The sequence below is a fragment of the Rhineura floridana genome, chromosome 3 (assembly GCF_030035675.1).
Source record: "Rhineura floridana isolate rRhiFlo1 chromosome 3, rRhiFlo1.hap2, whole genome shotgun sequence".
NCBI classification, from domain to species: Eukaryota; Metazoa; Chordata; class Lepidosauria; order Squamata; family Rhineuridae; genus Rhineura; species Rhineura floridana.
In genome coordinates, this window is record NC_084482.1 from 31,958,941 (window position 1) to 31,978,673 (window position 19,733).

The window sequence follows — 19,733 nt, forward strand, 5'->3', positions numbered from 1 at the left end:
ATGACCCTACTGTATAAAATAACAGCCACTTTATGTTAAAATTAGTATTGATTTTAGAATCAGGGCCAGGAGCCAGGGTCTGTGTGATATACATCCAACATGGGGACAAGGACAGAGGCAGGATGAAGTCTGAGAAGGCCTTGAAAACCCAACAGCAATGTCGCCTCAGCTATGGGAAGAGAGAAGAGTATAGTGGCCTACAGCAGGAATTCTCAAATACTTTATTGTGAGCCTCCTAAAATCAGGGGGGAAATCTGTATCTTCTCAACTGCAACGGCAAAACGAATATGGGTTAGCTGTTGGTGGATCATTTATAGGCACAAGGAGAAGGGAAGATGCAGGCCCACAAGGCCTCTGATGGATATAAATGCTCAGCTCCCCAAGCTACAGATGGTTAGTGTAGTGTACTGGCCTTCCAGGCTTGCCATACCAGCAACTGCTGAGTCAGCCCCAGGCTGTGGCAGTTCCAGGCCTGCCTTACAAGCAGCACCATGCTGTGGGCCTTGTTCTCTGTATATGACAGGAGTGGCCAAACCGCAGCTCGTGAGCCACATGCGGCTCTTTGACATACAATGTGCGGCTCCCAGATCAGTGCTGGTGTTGCAGGCAAAATGCAAAAAGGAATTCCCTTGCATTCAGCTTTGCTCTTGACGAATCTACAGATTTTGAAAACATTTGGTATATATATGACATGTGTACTTTGTGATTATTGAAACTAATACAAATTAACAGTTTAAAAACTACATACATTAATAAATATTATGTACATATACTTCTTAATATTTATATAAATTTTTTGTAACAAAATGTGCATGTAACAATAAAAACGTGTGTGTAATATTTGTTCATGTCTTGCGGCTCTCAAACAGCTGAAGTTTATCGTATGTGGCTCTTACGTTAAGCAAGTTTGGCCACCCCTGGTATATGGTTAGTTATAGTAAAGTTCTTAGATCCTCTGTGTGGCCTCTTCCTTCATTATACTTTTCACTGGCAACGAGGATGGGATTTACTGAGACACACAGAATGTTTTCTTCATGCATGAAAGGCTGAAAGAGAGAGAACATTTCTCCTTAGACTGGATTAGGACATCAGCTTGGACCCTGTGGAAACCACTGCAAAGCACTCCAGGTCAGTGTGTATCTTGTGGAATATGGCCACCCAAAGGCATCTTGAAGAATTTAACCCCAGCAAGTGGGAAAGTTATGCAGCCAGGCTGGAGTTTTACTTGGCAGCAAATGGCATGACAGAGTCAGAGAAGAAGTGTGCTGTGTTACTCAGTGTCTGTGGGCCGGACACCTTTGACCTAGCCCAGGCCCTCGTAGCACCAGCAAAACTTGCTAATACATCTTATGAGGATATCCTGAATGTTTTACAAGGACATTTCTCTCCAAATCAGGCTGGAATAGCACAACGTAATTCTTTCTACAAACGAAATCAGGGCCCAACAGAGAGAGTGTCACTGTATGTTGCTGAACTTAGACGCATGGCAAAACACTGCAATTTCCCAAACCTTGAGGAGATGCTGCATGATCGCCTGGTCTGTGGGTGTGGAGGGGATGGCCATTTTGGAAACTTGAGGAGAAATTCAGACTATTTGTATCCAAACAACATGAACTATCAGTGCACAAGGGATGCCTCCTGTGGAGAAATAGAGTTGTCATTCCTACTGTGTTGAGACATTGGGTGTTGGAGGCCCTACATGTGGGACACCCTGGTATAGTGCGAATGAAGGTGCAAAGAAAGTTGGAGAGAGTCTTTCCTAGCAATTGATTTCACCTTCTTAAAGAAACATGCCTTACACTTTTGAAGGTTACTGGAATTGGGGCTGGGGGAAAAACTATGGGCCATAACCTAGATATATGCCTGGCATGGTTGCTTAATCACTTTGTGCAATTGGGTGAGCCCATTCCCAACTTCTGTTTTGTTTTTATTGTCTGTGGTTGTGGGTGCACTAGTTGCTCCAAAAGCAACGAGAATGTTTTTTTTGGCTGGGTTTTGAAGCTCTCTGCCCTCGGCTGTATAAACCTCCCTTCCCCACTGCTGACTTCAGACATTTCAGGACCGCCTACAGCAAAGTGTTGGGCCAATCATTGTCTGTGCCTGAGCTTACAGCTAAGCATTTCCATTGGCCATACCTAGAGAGGCAATGGGTTGATTTACCAATTAGTTGCAAAATCTGTCTGAAGCTGAATGAAAAAACCAACACTGCAGCTGATCCGACCAGGTTTTTAGAGTAAAAATGGGTGGAGTTCAACTAGTGCCATGTGCCCCCATTTTCAGAAAACAGAGGTGGAGACACACGGGAACCAGCACAACAGTAAGTGTGTCTCTACCCTAAGACTTTGGCTCAAACATACAAACACAGGGCTGGACTGAATGGAAGAACTCAGGTGGTGTCTACAAAATACTTTAGCATTCCTTGGCTACCAGCTGCCAAATCTTACTTCTTAGCCTATTTGTTACATGAATTGCCTGGCAGGGACCGTTATCTGAGCGTCTTCAAATGATTAATTACACAGCAGAGTATAAATACTAGTGTAGCTAAAATGATCCTTTTTCAGCAAGGTTGGGGGGAGGCAACTAGTGAATATTCACCTCTGAAACCTGAGCTCTCTAGCCTTCGCTGTATTGTTTTCTGTTCTCATTTTCTTCACTGAGTGTTCCAGGGCCATTGCTGTGGTTACGTATCCCTTGGAGAACATATAATTTGAAACAGATGGACCCCTGAGTCGCAAAGCAAACTGCAGTAGAATGACAATGTTCCGAGTTTTGCTTCTACCACTCATTCCATTCCCACCACTCTAATCCAGCGCCTTCCACATTTCTACCAGGCTATTCACGTGTATACCTGCAGTATTCCTCTGGCTTCAAAGTCATTGGGAATGGCTTGTTGTTAGGGAAGCGGTGAAACTCCAGAGGGGCAAGAACTGTTCCTGGTGCTGAAACTGAGTGCTGAAAGTCATTCTGGGGATGTATTCAGTAGGCCTAATGCAGAGTACGATGGGACAATGCCTCATACCTCCTCTTCCTCCTGTTCATTATCTCTTGATTATCAAGAGCTGGCAGGGCTGGATGGACTCCACAGGAAGATTCTTGCTAGTTTTTGCTGCTTCCCTCCTCAGGTGTACACCCGCTACGGAAAGTGCTACACATTCAACTCAGGTCAGCCTGACAAGCCACCGCGCATCACCAATAAGGGAGGAACGGGTAACGGCTTGGAGATCATGTTAGACATTCAGCAGGACGAGTATCTTCCTGTCTGGGGAGAGACAGGTAAGAATTGTTCCTGGTTTCCTAAACTTTGTATTGATTCCTCATTTATCCATATTCCCCCTTGTGCCAAAGGACAATTTGTCCCCTTCTATTGATGCCTCCCCCTTTCAGGCCTCTCCCTCCTGCGTGGCTTTGCACTGCCCCCTTTTGGAAATACTCCTTCCCTTGTTCCAGCTTCTGGTTGATCACTCCCAGTCTGCTACCTTGCCCCATTCCTCAACCCAATAGGACCCTCTCTCCTTCATCACTTTTTTATACTTGCACCTACTTCAAGACTCCTTCAACCCACACTGCACTTCCCCCTTCTCTCTTTCTTTTAGTCACTTTTTCCCCATTTCTGTTCTATGTGACTCACCATGGCAACCAGCTGATCATTGCCAAGGAAGGAGCTACCTCTTATCTACAAATAGCATATTGTTCTTTGTAGGGGGAATATGTTGTCAAGACTACATACAGTGAGGCGAGGCAGGGGGTGAGGTGAAACCTGAATCCCAGTTCAAAAGTGACCAAGAGCCCCCATGGGAGGAGTTTCCTAGGTTGTCTACAGTAAGAAGTGTCAGGGCACAACCCTGTCTGGGAGTCTTGCTCTTTGATCTAGAAGACCTTCTCCCTAACCCCAAATGTGTTGATTCTGGGAGCAGATAAGTGTTCATGGGGAATTACTTTATCATTATTACTTTTTTTGCATTTCTGGACTGAGCCCTGTTGGATAGAGGACTGATTTCTGGCTTAAGTTCCTGGGCATTCTGACTCTGATCAGGTCATGCATAGCCCTAAAAATGCTAGGTTGTGGAGGGCATTGGCTGATGCAGGGGTGGACTGTGCAGCCTGCAAGTGTGAGAGTTAGTCAGGGGAGACTCTGCCCTTTTCTGCCCCATGTATCTACCTATCTACGCTGACAGAAACCCTAGTTCTTCACAAGGATTGTAGGGCTGCAGAATAAGGGGAAGTGCTTCCTTTCTGGCTCTGAGCTAGAGCCCTGCCTTTGTCACTTGGGCTCCTTTTCTACTCTCCATCTCTCTGTTCTACAGATGAGACCTCATTTGAAGCTGGGATTAAAGTGCAGATCCACAGCCAGGATGAGCCGCCCTGTATTGACCAGCTGGGATTTGGGGTGGCACCTGGTTTCCAGACATTTGTGTCGTGCCAGGAGCAGCGGGTAAGATATGAAGACACCGCTCCCTTTAATCCAGTCTTGGATATCTGTACTAGCAGAACAAAATGTCCATTCTCCATTATCCACGGGTTCTTGGGGAGGGGGGATTCCTCTCTTATTTTTTCCTGCTAATGACAGAGATAACAATGGCTTAGAATAGAAAATTTGGAAGCAGGAAGATCTGTTATTTATTTCATTTATGAAACACTTCCCACAAGAGGACTCAATGTGATTTACAATATAATAAGATCATATATAAACAGTTACATATATAAGAGCACTTAAAACAATTGCATATATAAAAGCAATTTTTAAACACATGCACAGAGAGAGAGAGAGAGAGAGAGAGAGAGAGAGAGAGTTTAAAATAGCAACAGCAAGTACATAAAATCAGTTCATATCCAATACAGATACCGACTGGGATCTAATGGAATTAAAGTCCAGAAGTATTTGGTGTGAAGGGAGTGAAGTTGAATGGTTAGTGCCAATGGGCTGGTAGCAATGCTGTTTACCCTTCTCTGTATAGAAACATACTCAGTATAATCCTCCTTATACATTGCTGTATTTTATAGCCGCTCTGTGTTAAAATGTAAGCAACTTTGAGAACTTTTTTGTTAGAAAGTGAGTATATAGATTTTATTTAAAAATACATAAAATAAAGAAATAAACCAACCTGTTATCATCAAAGCTGAGATGGGGGCAGGGGGACAGAAGATTCTAAAAGGATAGATTTCTCTACATGTACATTTCTCTGAAATGCTACCACTTCCACACGCAGGGCCAGCTGGACAGGCACAGCTTTGTAGTCTCAAAGCATGGATGAGATGCTAGTGTCAGGAGGAGGGGTTTGGATTTCTTGGGCACTGAGGAACATTTTGGAACAAGCCGGGCCTGTACATAAGAGATGGGCTGCACTTGAACCAGATTGCTCACACATAAAATAAAAAAAAGGTGGCAGAGCAGCTTTTTAAATGACTGAAGGGGGAAAGTCAACAGGAGCTGGGTAGGATCCAGTTCAGAACAAATCACCCTCCTGGGATAAAGACCCAAAAATGTTGAAATTTTAAATGGGGTAGGCCTTGAACTAGGCACTGAGAGTGCAGGGACATAAGATAACAATCCAGAGAGGCAAAAGTGTCACCGGCCAAACCAAAATTGCCAAAGACACTTTAAGAGAAACACTGTATGCAAGTGTTTATATGCTAATGCTTGGAGCATCTGAGCCATAATGGGAGAACTGGAGTGCTTGGACTTAGGACAGCATTGATACAGCGAACATGACAGAAACATGGTGGAATAGAGAAAACCAGTGGGACATGGTTATCCCTGGATATAAACTTTATGGGAAGGAAAGAGAAGGACATGTTGGAGGTGGTGTTGCTCTATATGTGAAAGAGGGTGTTGAATTCAGCAAGCTAGAAACCCCCCAAAATGCAGACTCCTCCACAGAATCATTTGGGTGATGTTACCAGGTCCCAAGAGTAGTTTAGTATTGGAGACATTCTATCATCCCCCTAACCAAGATGCAGAGGGAGATCTTGAGATGAAAAATGAAGTTGAGGAAACATCCAAACCAGGAAAGTTTAAGTAATGGGTGACTTCAACTATCCTGACATAGACTGGCCACATATGTGTTCCGGTCATGAAAAAGAGGTAAAATTTCTAGATACCCTAAAATGATTGTGCCCTAGAACAGTTGGTCATGGAACTGACCAGAGGGACAGCAACCCTGGACTTAACCTTAAGTGGTGCCCAGGACCTGTTGCGAAATGTAAGTGTTGTCAAACAGATTGGGAACAGTGACCATAGTGCTATTAAATTAAACATACATGTAAATGGCCAATTGTCATGAAAATCCAACACGGTTACATTTGACTTCAAAAGAGGAAACTTCCCCAAAATGAGGGGATTGGTAAAAAGGAAAGAGAAAGGCAAAGTCCAGAGGATCAAATCACTCCAAAATGCTTGGGAGTTGTCTAAAAACAAAATATTAGAAGCTCAACTGGAGTGCTTACTGCAGATCTGAAAAGGTACCACCAGGGCCGAGAGGATGCCGGTGTGGTTAAAGAAGCTATTAGAGAGCCAAAGAAGCTATTAGAGGCAAGAAGGCTTCCTTCAAAAAATGGAAGTCTAAATGAGAAGAATAAAAAGGAACACAAACTCTGACAAAAGAAATGCAAGAAGACAATAAGGAATTCTAAAAAAGAATTTGAGAAACACATTACTAACCAACCAACAAAAAAAAAATTCTTTAAATATATTAAAAGCAGGAGACTGTCTAGGGAGGCGGTTGGACCCTGGGATGAGTCAAAGGTGTGCTAAAGCAGGATAAAAAGATTGCAGAGAAGCTAAATGAATTTTTGCATTTGTCTTCACAATGGAGGTTGTAGGGCAGATACCTGTGCCTGAACTAACTTTTGCAGGAAGGAAGTCTGAGGAACTGAGGCAAATAATGGTGGCAAGAGATGAAGTTCTAGGCTACTATTCTTCAGTTTTGGGTTTCTGGATGTTGTTGGACTACAACTCCTTTCATCCCCAGATAGCATGGTCAATGGTCAGTGATGATGGACGTTGTAGCCCATCAACTTCTGGGGACCGAAGGCTGAAGAACAGTGTTCTAGGCTTAATAGACAAAATAAAATGACAAATCACTGGGTCCAGATGGCATCCGCCTGAGAGTTCTCAAAGAACTCAAACTGAGATTGCTGATCTTCTAACAGAAATATGTAACTTGCCCCTCAGATCTGCCTCTATACCTGAGGACTGGAAAGTGGCCAATGTAAGGCCAATCTTTAAAAAGGGATCCCAGGGGGATCCCTGAAATTGCAGGGTGATTCGCTTAATGTCTGTCTAGGGAAAATTGGTAGAATGTATTGTTAAAGATAAAATAACCAAGCTTATAGAAGAGCTAGCCTTGCTGAAGCACAACCAGTGGCTTCTGCAAGGGTAAGTCCTGTCTCACTAACCTATTAGAGTTCTTTGAGAGTGTCAACAAGCATATTGATAGAGGTGATATGGTTGACACAGTGTACTTGAACTCTCAAAAAGCTTTTGACAGGGTACCTCATCAAAGACTCCTGAGTAAGCTTAGGAGAGGTCCCCTTGTGGATCAGGAACTGCTTAAGTAACAGGAAGCAGAGAGTAGGAATAAATGGACAGTTGTAGAAAGTGGAGTCCCCCAAGGATCAGTTTTGGGACCTGGGCTGTTTAACTTGTTCATAAATGATCTAGAGTTAGGGGTGAGCAGTGAGGTGGCCAAGTTTGCTGATGATACTAAATTGTTCAGAGCTGTTAAAACAAAAACAGATTGCAAAGTTCTCCAAAGGGACCACTCTAAACTGAGCAAATGGGTGGTAAAATGGCAAATACAATTCAGTATAAACAAGTATAAAGTTATGCATATTGGAGCAAAAAATCTGAATTCCACATATACATTTGTGGGGTCTGAAGTAGCAGTGACTCACCAAGAATGAGACCTTGGGGTCATAGTGGATAGCTTGATGAAGATGTCAATCCAGTGTGTGGCAGCTGTGGAAAAGGCAAATTCCATGCTAGGGATCATTAGAAAAGGTATTGAAAATAAAACTGCCAATATCATAATGCTGCTAGATGAATCTATGGTGTGGCTACATTTGGAAAACTGTACGTAGTTCTGGTTGCCTCACCTCAAAAAGGATATTGTACAGCTGGAAAATATTCAGAAATGGGCAACCAAAATGACCAAGAGGATGGAGTGACTCCCCTATGAGGAAAGGCTGCAGCTTTGGGGGCTTTTCAGTTTAGAGAAAAGGCAAGTAAGAGGAGACATGATAGAAGTGTATAAAACTATGCATGGCATGGAGAAGGTGGATAGAGAAAAGATTTTCTCCCTCTCTCCTAACACTAGAACTCGTGGACATACAATGAAGCTGAATGTTGGAAGATTCAGGACAGACAAAAGAAAGTACTTCTTCACACAGCGCAAAGTTAAACTATGGAATTTACTTTCACAAGAGGAAGTTATGGCCACCAACTTGGATGGATTTAAAAGCAGATTGGACAAATTCATGGAAGGAGGCGGCTATCAGTGGCTACTAGCCATGATGGCTGTGCTCTGTCTCCATAGGTGGAGGCAGTATGCTTCCAAATACCAGTTGCTGGAAACTGCTGGAAGGCAGAGTGCTCTTTGACCACAGGTCCTGCTTGCAGGTTTCCCATGGGCATCTGATTGAGCACTGTGAGAACAGGATCTTGGACTAGATGGGCCATTGGCCTGATCCAGCAGAGTTTTTATGTTCTTATGTTCTAGATTTTTACCTGCTCTACCACTGCATGTTTGTGATGAGCGGTGATTCACAATCATCAGCATGAACAGAGCAGATCTGGCAAGTTAATAATTTCATCTGGAATATTCAATAACAAAATATTTCAGGTGGAAAATGCAGGCTAACAGGAAAGATGTGCTGGAAGCCATTGTGGATGCCATAGAATCAGTGTGTGTGTGTGTATTTGAAGCATGTGATCCCACTTCAGAATATTTATTTAACCATATTTCTATGCCACTTTTCTGGGCACTTTGCTTGTCCAAAGTGGTTTACAACAACAAGCTACAATTCCATATATAAAAATCAGTATTACAATACTGCCTGATCAAATGTCTTCCAACCTTAACTCCATGCACATGGGAATCTGTCACATCAGGGAGAAGGCTAGAATAGAACCTTTCCCCTTGACATTTATTCACTTACAAGGGAGTACAATGCAACCAGCATAGTGTAGTGACTAGGGTGCTAGGCTTGAACCAGGGAATCCCAGGTCCAAACCACTACTCAGCCTTGAAGCTCACTTGGTGATCTTGGGCCAGTCACTACCTCTCAGCCCAACCTACCTCACAAAGTTGTTGTGAAGATAAAGAAATGGAGAGAAAACTATGTACAATACCCTAATGAAGAGCAGGATTGAAATGTCACGTACAAATAAAATAGAAATGAAGCATATGGTGCCATAACTGTCACGCTACCATTCCACTCCCAAGGAATTAGTGAACGAATGGGAGAGGATTCTAATACAGAATCTGCCACCCATATATCCTGGGATACAATCACAGAAGGACCATAATATGTGCCTTTTTGTTCTGGTTCGAATGAGCTCTGGCACAGTGTGACATGTTTCTGTAAGAGCAAGAATTTTGATGTGTCGTGTTCAATGCTCTGCAATCCACATGGCTCCTATGTTCAGCCTGCACTGGTTTCCTGCCTGTTTACATTGCAGATGCAGTTGTGGAGCCAAGGCAGCAGATGCGATATGCATGCTGAAAGGCAGAAATAGCTAATGTGGTGCCTTCCAGATATTGCTGGAATACTGGAATACATCTTAATAGTTTAATTCAGTTTTAATGCTGATTTTTATATGTTTATATGTTTTATATGTTTATATGTTCTTAATGATATGTACTTACTTTTATCTGGAAGCCGCCTTAAGTTCCAGTTTGGAAAAAGGGCGGGGTATAAATAAAGATGATGATCATCATCATCATCATCTCCCATCAGTCCCAGCCAGTATGGCCAATAGCCAGGGATGATGGGAGCTATAGTCCAACAATATCTGAAGGGTACCATGTTAGCCACTCCCGCTTTGTGTGTTGGAGTGGAAGAGGAAGGAGGAGGTCTGACTTAACCCACCAAGCATTATGGCCCAAACATAGCCCTTCTTCTTCCCTAGGAAAGGGTGGGGAGATACTGCCATTCTCATTCCTTCTTCATCCATTCTTGTGCAGCTCATCTACCTTCCTCCACCCTGGGGTGACTGCAAGTCAGTGACAATGGAATCTGAATTCTACGATACCTACAGCATCGCAGCCTGCCGCATAGACTGTGAGACTCGCTACCTGGTGGAGAACTGCAACTGTCGCATGGTGCACATGCCTGGTAAGTCAGAGGGATGAACCTGGTAGCAGGGCAAAAATGAGTCTTTCTGGCAAATAGTGTCCAGTCCTTTGAAGGGTCAGGATCCCCCGTGTTACTTATGAGAGCACATCTCCTTGTGAATAAGCACACTAGTCTGGTGGTGGTCTGGCATGCCACATCTACTTGTAAGTAAACATGCAGGTTGGTATTTTAGGCTGGCATACCTTGGAAGCTCCTGCTACATCACAAAGACCACCCACCATGGGCCCCAACACGAACCAGTACCAAGGGGAGACTATGCACCCAGAGAATATCACCAAGACCATACCCCAGCTGGGGAACCTGCAGGGTCAGGGGACCTAATATGCCCCAACTGGAATCACCCCCAACAACAGACTCTCCATATTTACCACTGGGTCTTGAAATGCTATGGCAGTAGTGAGCCTGAAATTCAACTCAGTCCAATTGGCATAGGATTCACTTGGCAGCATGAGGTACAGGAGGAGACACCATGGCTATAAGTATGATCAGGATCAGGGCCCCTCTAGGAAGAGTGGGGCAGTCAGTCTGACTACTCAGAGTCTCAGTTGCTGCTTGGATACTGCTGATGCAACAGCCCCCACAGATTTGCCTAGTGAACTTTTGGGTGGCTCCTGTCTTGCTCAACTCTAAGCCCCCTGATTGCTGATGGTGCTGGACAGCTCCCTTGCCAGGCTGCAAAGGGTACAGGACATGCTGAGTGGATCTTCTCACAAGCAAACACTATAGTCTGGAATTTCAACCAGGTATAGTGCTTCTGTTTATTAAGCTGGGATGAATATTTTCTGGAAGGGGGCATAGCTCAGTGACAGAGTAGAGTTTGCTTATAGAAGGTCTCAGGTTCAGTCCCTGGCATCACCAGTTTTGGGTTTTTTAAAAACTCAAGTAGTAAGACCAGGAGATTTTCTGCTTGACACAATAGGCATTACCAGGCTAGATGGTCTGACTCAGTGTAAGGCAAATGCATATGATTTCAGTCTTTAGGTTCAGAATATATGTAATTTATGAATTATTGGAAATTCAAATCAACACTTAGATCTTATTGTTACATTTTGGTCACCTTCACCTACCATTTTTAATTCGACTGTGGCAAATGTTTCCACATTTCAATATTCAAGCTGAACCCGGTACTTTTGGGATGGGATATTTCCCAGTCAAACCCCCCAAATTGTGATAATTTTAACTCTTTTCACCAATATTTTGGTGCCATGGGTGGACTTATCTAGTTCAGCTTCTAAACCATTTCAGTCTCCTCTACTGTATTATTCCTCTCATGGGTAATCCTAGCCAATAAGGGATCACATCATCAACATCAGGACATGCAGGCAATCCAATCTGGTGCAATTATGACATCCCCAAATACAAATGAAACCAACTGAGAGTGAGGGCAGCGCTTCCTGAGTTAGGCTGTAATCCAATATACACTTACCTGGGAGTAAATCCCATTAAATCCAATGGAATTTACTTCTGAGTAGAAATGTATTGGATTGTAGCCTTAGTCACACGAACAATCCCAGCCAATTAGGAGTCACATGATGAACAGGATCATATCATAACAATAAATAGCTAATCACATTTGGCTGAATGCAAGTGTCACTGAGGCCAAATAAATCCAATTCTGAGTGAGGGCAATGCTTCCTGAATTGGTGTGAATGCTTTCATTTATTTGGAACGCAAATACCAAAATCCAGATTTTCAGTGCTACTGAAAATGTTCATTAAAAGGGACCCCTTTTGATTCAGTCCTAATTATAGCTATTATAGCTGTACCCTAATTGCAGCCACTCCCATTCTTTATTTCTAGTGCATGAATTAACAGATCTCATTGCTCCCTCAAAACCCCACCATGGTATTCAATCTTTCCTGTTAAACAGAAAACCTTGTCAAGGGATGCAATTAGCATAATAAATATGAATTAATTATTCCAGTCGGTTTGCATCTCTTGGAGAGAAGAGGGCAGGCAGAAGAATAGCACAGATGTATGAGGAGGAGGATTTTTTTTCAAAGTCAAACTGATCTTGTCAAGTGGTATCCAGGTTACTGGAGAAAAAAAATGGAATCAACATTCAGAGTGAATGACAGCCAGGCAAGGGCAAACAGAGACAATAGCAAAGAGTTGGATCCAGCTTTACTTATGTAATGACTGCTTTGATTTTTGCTTTATCTGGTCTCTGTCTTACAAGGGCTCTGAGAATCCAGAATGGAACTAGGAATGAATGGAATGGAACAAAGGAAATGCTTATCTAATGACTAGCTGCACTGTCTTTCATTTGAGACACTGGCCCAGAGCTAAGCCAAACTATGGCTTAGTAAGAATGCGCAAGCATGAGGGCACCCAGGGTGAAAATCACGGCCACTTTGCTCCTTACCCAGTTCTGCTGCTGCCACTGTGCTATCTAAAGATAAGCCATAGTTTGGCTTAACGTTATGTACAAATCTGGACTTGTGGCTTATATCGCTCCCAGCAAACATGATATGTAACTAAGGTTAACTCTTGATTCATCACTTGTGGTTTGTGCACATATAATGTTAAGCCAAACCAAATGATGGCTTATCTCTGGGTAGTGTGGCAGTAGTAGTATCAGGGAATGAGTGAAATGTCCATGAGTTTCACTCGGGTACCCCCATGCTCCTTTGTTCTTGATAAATCATGGCTTGGTTTAGCATTACATGTGAACAAGGTTGTTGTCTGAGCAGGATTTAAAGAAACATGGTGCCCATTTACATCTCTGGGCAAGGATTAGGGCAGTTTATTCAGTCAGGATTGCTGGGGAATCCAGAGCTTGAATGTTTACCCTTAAGAAGAAAATCTCCTCTGTCCACTCATAGAAAACTAGTATGTCAAGGAAAAGGGCTCAGCCCAGCCTTCCTCTTGGGATACTATTGACTATCTGCAGGGGATATTGTCCACACAGGAATCAATAATTAAACATCAGCATAGTTTTCCCCAGCTTCTAGCCATAAAAGCTGAGCCAGGAATACAAGAAGCTCAGTTCCTTGAAGTGAGGAGAGGGTTGAAATGCCCTTTCCTCACTGTGTATCAAACAGCCACCAGGTAACAGAGCTAAGCTTATCTACCTTGCATCCAAAGGCCTAACAAGGCTAATCATCTGGGCATTTCAACTAAGGAAATCCCAGCTCTAAAAATATATGATCACCTTGCTCAGCGATGAAGGCTGGCAAAACAAGGGAGAGAGATGAGAGACTCAGCATCTCTTGGAGTTTAAGGATCACCTAATGCAGCACAGTGGGGAGGAGAACCTGGGTGGGAGTCCAGAGTATGTGAGTTCAAATCCCAGCTCGTGTCTCCTGGGCATCAAAGGCCAGCTAAAGATCACCCCCCACAGGGAGTGGCTCAGGGGTTACGTGCCCTGCCACCTGTGCAGCCGTGGGCAAGCTGCATAGTCCAAAGGAGTCCAGTTGCCCCCCAGCTGGCAGTTGTGGACAAGGAAGGGGCTGGCTTGTGCAGCTGTGGCAAGCTGAGCAGGCCCTAGCCAGCTGGGGAGGACTAGCCTCAGAGGGAGGCAATGGTAAACCCCCTCTGAATACCACTTACCATGAAAACCCTATTCATAGGGTAGCCATAAGTCGGGATTGACTTGAAGGCAGTCCATTTCCATTTCCAATGCAGAAAAACCATCACCCCTTTAATCCCAAAGCCACAGTAATTTACAAGCGTGGATTACCCCCTACTCTTTCAGTTCACAAAGACCATCTACCATAGGCCCCACATTTGCATTCATGATTGTGCATGCAAACCAGGGGGAAGGGGTGGGCTTTGCAGAACCTTGCCAGTGCCCCCCAGGATAAACTGCACCACTTGGGAATTCAGAAGATCAGAATAGAGTGTCACTATGATATATAATATAGCTTTGTGATATGATTCATTTACTTTTTTATTTCCCTGCAGGTGATGCCCCCTATTGTACACCTGAACAATACAAGGAGTGTGCAGACCCAGCCCTTGGTAAGTCCTAATAGGTTGCTCTGCTGGATTAGGCCACAGGCCCAGCTAGTTCAGCACTCTGCCTCTAATATTAACAGTCTGATACACACACACACGCCCTGGATGCTGACAAGAAGAGCATCATAGAGGAAGCCATCCTGCGTTATTTGCTCCCCTATCTTGTAAGCAGAGCTATACTGGCTCCAAGTGTAAGAATGATCTTACTGGATCAACCCAAAGCCCAAATTTAGTACATGGGAGTACTCTTCAATTATACCCAAGAAGCAAGAAGAGGGCAAAGTCTTATTCTTTGCTGCCCCAGAGGTCAGGACTGGATCTAATGGACTGAAGTTACAGGAGGGTATATTTTAACTGAACATCAGGAGAAATTTCTTAGCAGTAAGAGAAGTTAGACACTGAAACCAATGACCTAGAGGGGTGGGGGGTGGGGCTAGCAAGCATGGGCAATGGCCAGGGATTATGGGAGTTGTAGTTCAGCAACATCTGGAGAGCCAAAAGTTTCCAACAACTGGCTTACAGCTAATGATAGTTCTGTTCTCCATTAATTTTATCTAATCTTTTAAAAAAATCATCTGAAAGTTAGGGGCCGTTATCGAGTCTGGCAGCTGGCAGGGAGCTCCATAGTTAACTGTGGTTGTATGAGGATGTGCTTCCTTTTGGTCCGGCCTGAATCCACTGCTAATCAATCTTTTGAGTGTTCTAAAGGAAGAGTTGAATCCCAGAGCACTAAACAAATGGCCTTTCATATCTCTTCCCCTAAACCAAAACACTTGATTGTATTTTGTTTTGAACGGACCTGATTGTGACTTCTACATCTCCTTCCTCCCTGCTACCAACCTGCCCCACAGACTTCTTGGTGGAGAAAGATAATGATTACTGTGTATGTGAGATGCCTTGCAATGTCACCCGTTATGGGAAGGAGCTCTCCATGGTCAAGATTCCCAGCAAGGCATCAGCCAAGTACTTGGCCAAGAAATACAACAAGAGCGAACAGTACATTGGGTGAGTACCACTGCCTGCCTCAGCCACCACCGCCACCGCCCGTCCAACCCATTTCCCACCATTATTATTTCTGCACTTTCCTTTTCTGCACCCCACAACTTTGCCAGGTGGGCAGAGCCAAAAATGCATAGAAGGATGCCAGAGCAAGGGGCGTCAGGCAAGGTCCCAGCGCAAGCAGCAAGACAGGGGCGTTGCTGAGTACTGAGAAGATTCAGGGCACAGACCCATGATGAAAACATGCATAAAATTTGCTTATTCAAATGTATGTCTACAGATGCAAATTTGAGTCTCTCAGCAAATTCCAGCGGCTGGGAATTTCACTAGCACAGTGTTTTGCAGCATGCCCGGCAGCCCTGTAAGCAAAGCTTTTTTGTAAAAATATGACGTTTTAAAAAAGGGACAGAAAGGGGCAGGAGCTCTGGGGCCCCAGTACAGAAGGGCCCCACTCCTTAACAATGCACCTGCAGCAACCCCTTTTGTAGACCTTTCTCTCTCAGAGGTCCCACAGCCCAGACTGGGTGAGCGGGGCTAGTCCAGGCAGATACTCCAAATTGCAGTCGTGTGCATCGTCATCATGTAAAGGGTAGCTGTGTGCAGAGCTAAGGATTTCCAGCTCTTGGAGCTTCTGTCCTGACACCGATGAAGACAAATGGGCCACACCTGCTGTGACCACCCCAAAAGTGACTGCATCCACCTGTTTGCGACATGACCACCTGCGCTGACAATTTCACCTAGGAACACACAGCTTTCAGCAGAGGTCTCTCTGGGCCTGAAACAGGGGAAGCGTGAACCTGAAGCCAGTTAGGCTTCTTTCATTCATGAAATCTTGACAGTTAGGGAAGTGATTTAAGGATGATCAGTAAGAGGATGGAGAGGGGACAAAATGTATCCATGAATAAACAGAATCTGCTTTACAGATGATAACTGGACCTTCATTAGGGGAGCCTTGTGTGTATGAAAGGGTCATTCACGAGCACAAAAGAGAGCCACGGAGGATGAACCTGCCCTTGCGTGCATGTGCACCCCCCAAAGAAAAACCTTTGGCCCCAAAATGCATCAGGCTGGAGGCAGTCAATAGCATTTTTGAGAGCTAAAAGTGGCTTGAAAGAGCGAGTGTTCACTGTTCATGATGTGTGCAGTCATCCTTCTTTTACCTACTAAATAGGTTTTGCAGGTTTTTCTTTTGTTTTGAAAAACTCTCTGAGCAGTGGTAAAAGGGGGGCAGTTGTCTGAATCCTGCCGTGGATTACTCTTATATTGTGCTCCTTTCACTCAGGTTAAAGGAAACTCCGTATTTTCCTACAGCAGTTTTGGGTAACCTCTCCCACATGCCTAATGAGGCCCAGCAGGCCTCCCCAATTGGCCCACAAGGCTGTTTTGGTCAAGCCACACCCACCTACCCTATATATATGACATCAGATATGGGGCAGGTAAAGACATGGCTCCCTGCCAAAAGCAGGGTTTGCAGGCATCAGCAATCAGCCACCAAAGCCCTGCGCCTTTGTCCGTGCAGCTTGATTTCAAACTGTGCAGACAAAGGAAAATGGGTCACCTGTCACTATGACATCAGGTGATTGACAAGTGAGTGGGCCCCACCCACCTGTCAAAACAGCCCACAGGGGTTGAGGAAACCTAAGGATCTGGTCCACCAGCTAGAAATGGCTCTCCATCTCTGTTCTGCAAAGTATTAGGTGGGTGCCTGTTTCTTGAAGGCAGGAAGCCACAGGACCCTTTGGCTCAGGCCCTTGGGTTGGTACTAGCTAAATCCCCAGATCTTGGCTCCAGGCAGGTCAGCACTCATGCTGGTGCTGGGCATATCCATATTGTTGGCTGTGGACAGATTCCCTGGTAAGTGCCAGAAGCTTCTTATCACTTCCTTTTATATTATGCAGAGAGAACATCCTGGTACTGGACATTTTCTTTGAGGCTCTGAACTATGAGACCATTGAACAGAAAAAAGCATATGAAGTGGCTGGACTTCTGGGTGAGATAAAAAATTTTGGACAGCAACTGGTGGGGATCTCGCATACCTCCTATCTTCTCTAGGGATGATCCTTTGGGGCAACTTCAGCGCCTGCCTGCAGTCTTCAAAATGCACACAAATCAAGGGCTGCGATTCTACAATTATACCCACTCAAGTACAAAAAAAAAAAAAAAGAAAAGTGTAGACTGCAACAGCCTGAGAATCCCAGCATTCATTCCCCATCCCCAAGTAAGTTTCTAGTCCTTAAGGCCAGTGGAGACGGGCCCATTAGGATAACTAGGGCACTGCCCCATCAACCTCAGCTATCTCCCACCTGCCTGCTCTCTTACTTCCTCTGGTAGCTGGACAGCTAAGCAGTGGAGGCTGACCTATTCGGATGACTGAAGCATTGCCCCACCTACCTCAGTCTGCCCTCAGCCAGCCCCAGCCTGCCTGTCTTCTTACATGCAACCAGTCGAGAGGATGGCACTGTCTGTCAGCTTCTTCCTTAGTCTCAGTGTTGCCCCTTGTAGAACTCAGCAGGGAGGAGGATGGGGACAAAACCAGAAATACTGGACTCTGCCTGTCATTGGCTCTGGCTCCACCTACTGTTTGGGCTCCCAGCATTCCGCCCTACCAGTCCCAGTGGACACCAGCCACCACTGCTTAAGGCTGCACAGATAGGCGGAAGCAGAAACTGGGGGGGGGTAGCTAACCAGGATTCCAGTGATTGGGAAGCGGGTTTCCATGACCCGTATAGCTGTCACTCCTCATATAGCATCAGAAGCAAAATAAATGGTACAAAATAAGCAAGGAAAGTGGGAAGTTGCCTTATGGTAAAACTTGAGTCTTACCATTGGTCCATCTAGCTCACTACTATCTACACTGACTGGCAGCAAGCTCTCCAGGGTTTCAGGCAGGGTGCTACAGAAGTCAGGTTTTTCGGGGTGTGTGAAGAATGTTGTTTAGTTGTTTAAAGGGCAAAGCATATACCTGTACACAGTCGGTGGCTGACATCTCCCAGAGCAAGCTAGAAAGCAAGAATATGAAACTGGGCTGGAGCATAAACATGAGCAAAGAACAGAAGTTAGTATTTTCTTTGACTACAGAAGCACTCTTCTCTCTACAAAGAGGACTGCCAAAGTGTGGTCATAACAAAACCGGTCAGTGGGTGGAGCAAAGGGAGGCCTTTGGGTTTTTTTCAGGAGGTGTGGCCTGGCTGTTTTTGGCAGGGCATAAGGGGTTTGGACAAGTAAGAGGCGGGGCCTAGCACATTTTAGCCTGTCGGAGCAGAGTCTAATGAATCTACTGTATTGGTGGGGGCCAATAAAAATATTAAAATCACAAAATGCCTGCTTTATTCAACAAAACAGCTGATAGATAGCAAACCTGAGGCAAAAATACGGGACAGGCAGGCCAGGTAAAATATCTGACAGTTGGCAATCTCCTCCCCTGCCCATCAGCATAGATTGGGATAACTTTGCAAAGTCTGGAGACTTTGAGTGTTGAGGCACTGGAAGAGTTTAAGGATCAAGAAAAGGTCCCAGATCTCAGTGCCTGGTTATTGTTCCCCTCCCCTCTTGTCTGCAGGTGACATTGGGGGTCAGATGGGGCTGTTCATTGGAGCCAGTATATTAACTGTGCTGGAGCTATTTGACTACGCCTACGAGGTGAGTTTGGCTCCCTGGAACATAATGGGGGGAGGGAAGGGTACAGATCTGCTTACAGCCTAGAGAATGATGCTGTTCTACTGGTAATGCAAGGCAAGCTTGACCCTGTCAGCTGCCTGGATGGGAGACTCTAAATATGGTATACCCCTTTCTTTGAGATTTTCACCCTGCCGTGCTAAGGGAGTCTTGTAGGGCTACCCATTATACCAGGAATGGCTGAACTTTTTTGGCCCAAGGGCCACATGCCAGCAGCGGGCATGGCCAAAAATAGGCCAGCCCTCACTCTCAAATGCACAGGCAAACACACACTTGCACAACACACACACTTCAGTTGATCCATGCATTATCTCCTCTCCATTCATCAAATGCTTGACCAGAGAAGGGGTGATTTGCATCTCTGTCAGGGCACTAGTCTCTGCTTACCCCAGCACTGTGTTTGCTTTAATTCCCCCTTTTTGCCCCCCAAATGCTCAAATCGGTGGGGTCTTGGAAGACCAGGAAAATTTGCTGGGGGAAGGCCAATCAGGCCCCACAATTGGGGGCTAGATATCCCTCCATTATACCTTCTCCTTTCTCTTGCTATATTCTCATGGCACCAAGATGCTGGTGGTCCCAATCTTTGCCGCTTTTACCATTACACAGAGATGCTCTCATAGCAGCAAACTGAGCACCCTCATCTCCACTCCACTTTCCCCCCCCACTGCTCTGAGGCACTCAGCCTGGTGCTGGTCCTCTTTATGACTCACTCCTCCACTTTCATCACTATATTGAAACCCCTC

General features: G+C 44.9%; 1 protein-coding gene across 8 annotated transcripts in view; it reads left to right on the forward strand.

The window, feature by feature from the left end:
• ASIC1 (acid sensing ion channel subunit 1) overlaps positions 1 to 19,733 on the forward strand; it is a 219,432-nt gene that overhangs the window by 192,337 nt on the left and 7,362 nt on the right. For all 8 annotated transcript variants that reach the window (XM_061615240.1, XM_061615235.1, XM_061615234.1 and 5 more), the window contains 7 exons: positions 3,123 to 3,273; positions 4,305 to 4,432; positions 10,185 to 10,335; positions 14,263 to 14,319; positions 15,168 to 15,321; positions 17,214 to 17,305; positions 18,875 to 18,954. In XM_061615240.1, coding sequence (XP_061471224.1) covers positions 3,123 to 3,273; positions 4,305 to 4,432; positions 10,185 to 10,335; positions 14,263 to 14,319; positions 15,168 to 15,321; positions 17,214 to 17,305; positions 18,875 to 18,954 — 813 coding nt within the window. The remainder of the gene's footprint in view (positions 1 to 3,122; positions 3,274 to 4,304; positions 4,433 to 10,184; positions 10,336 to 14,262; positions 14,320 to 15,167; positions 15,322 to 17,213; positions 17,306 to 18,874; positions 18,955 to 19,733) is intronic.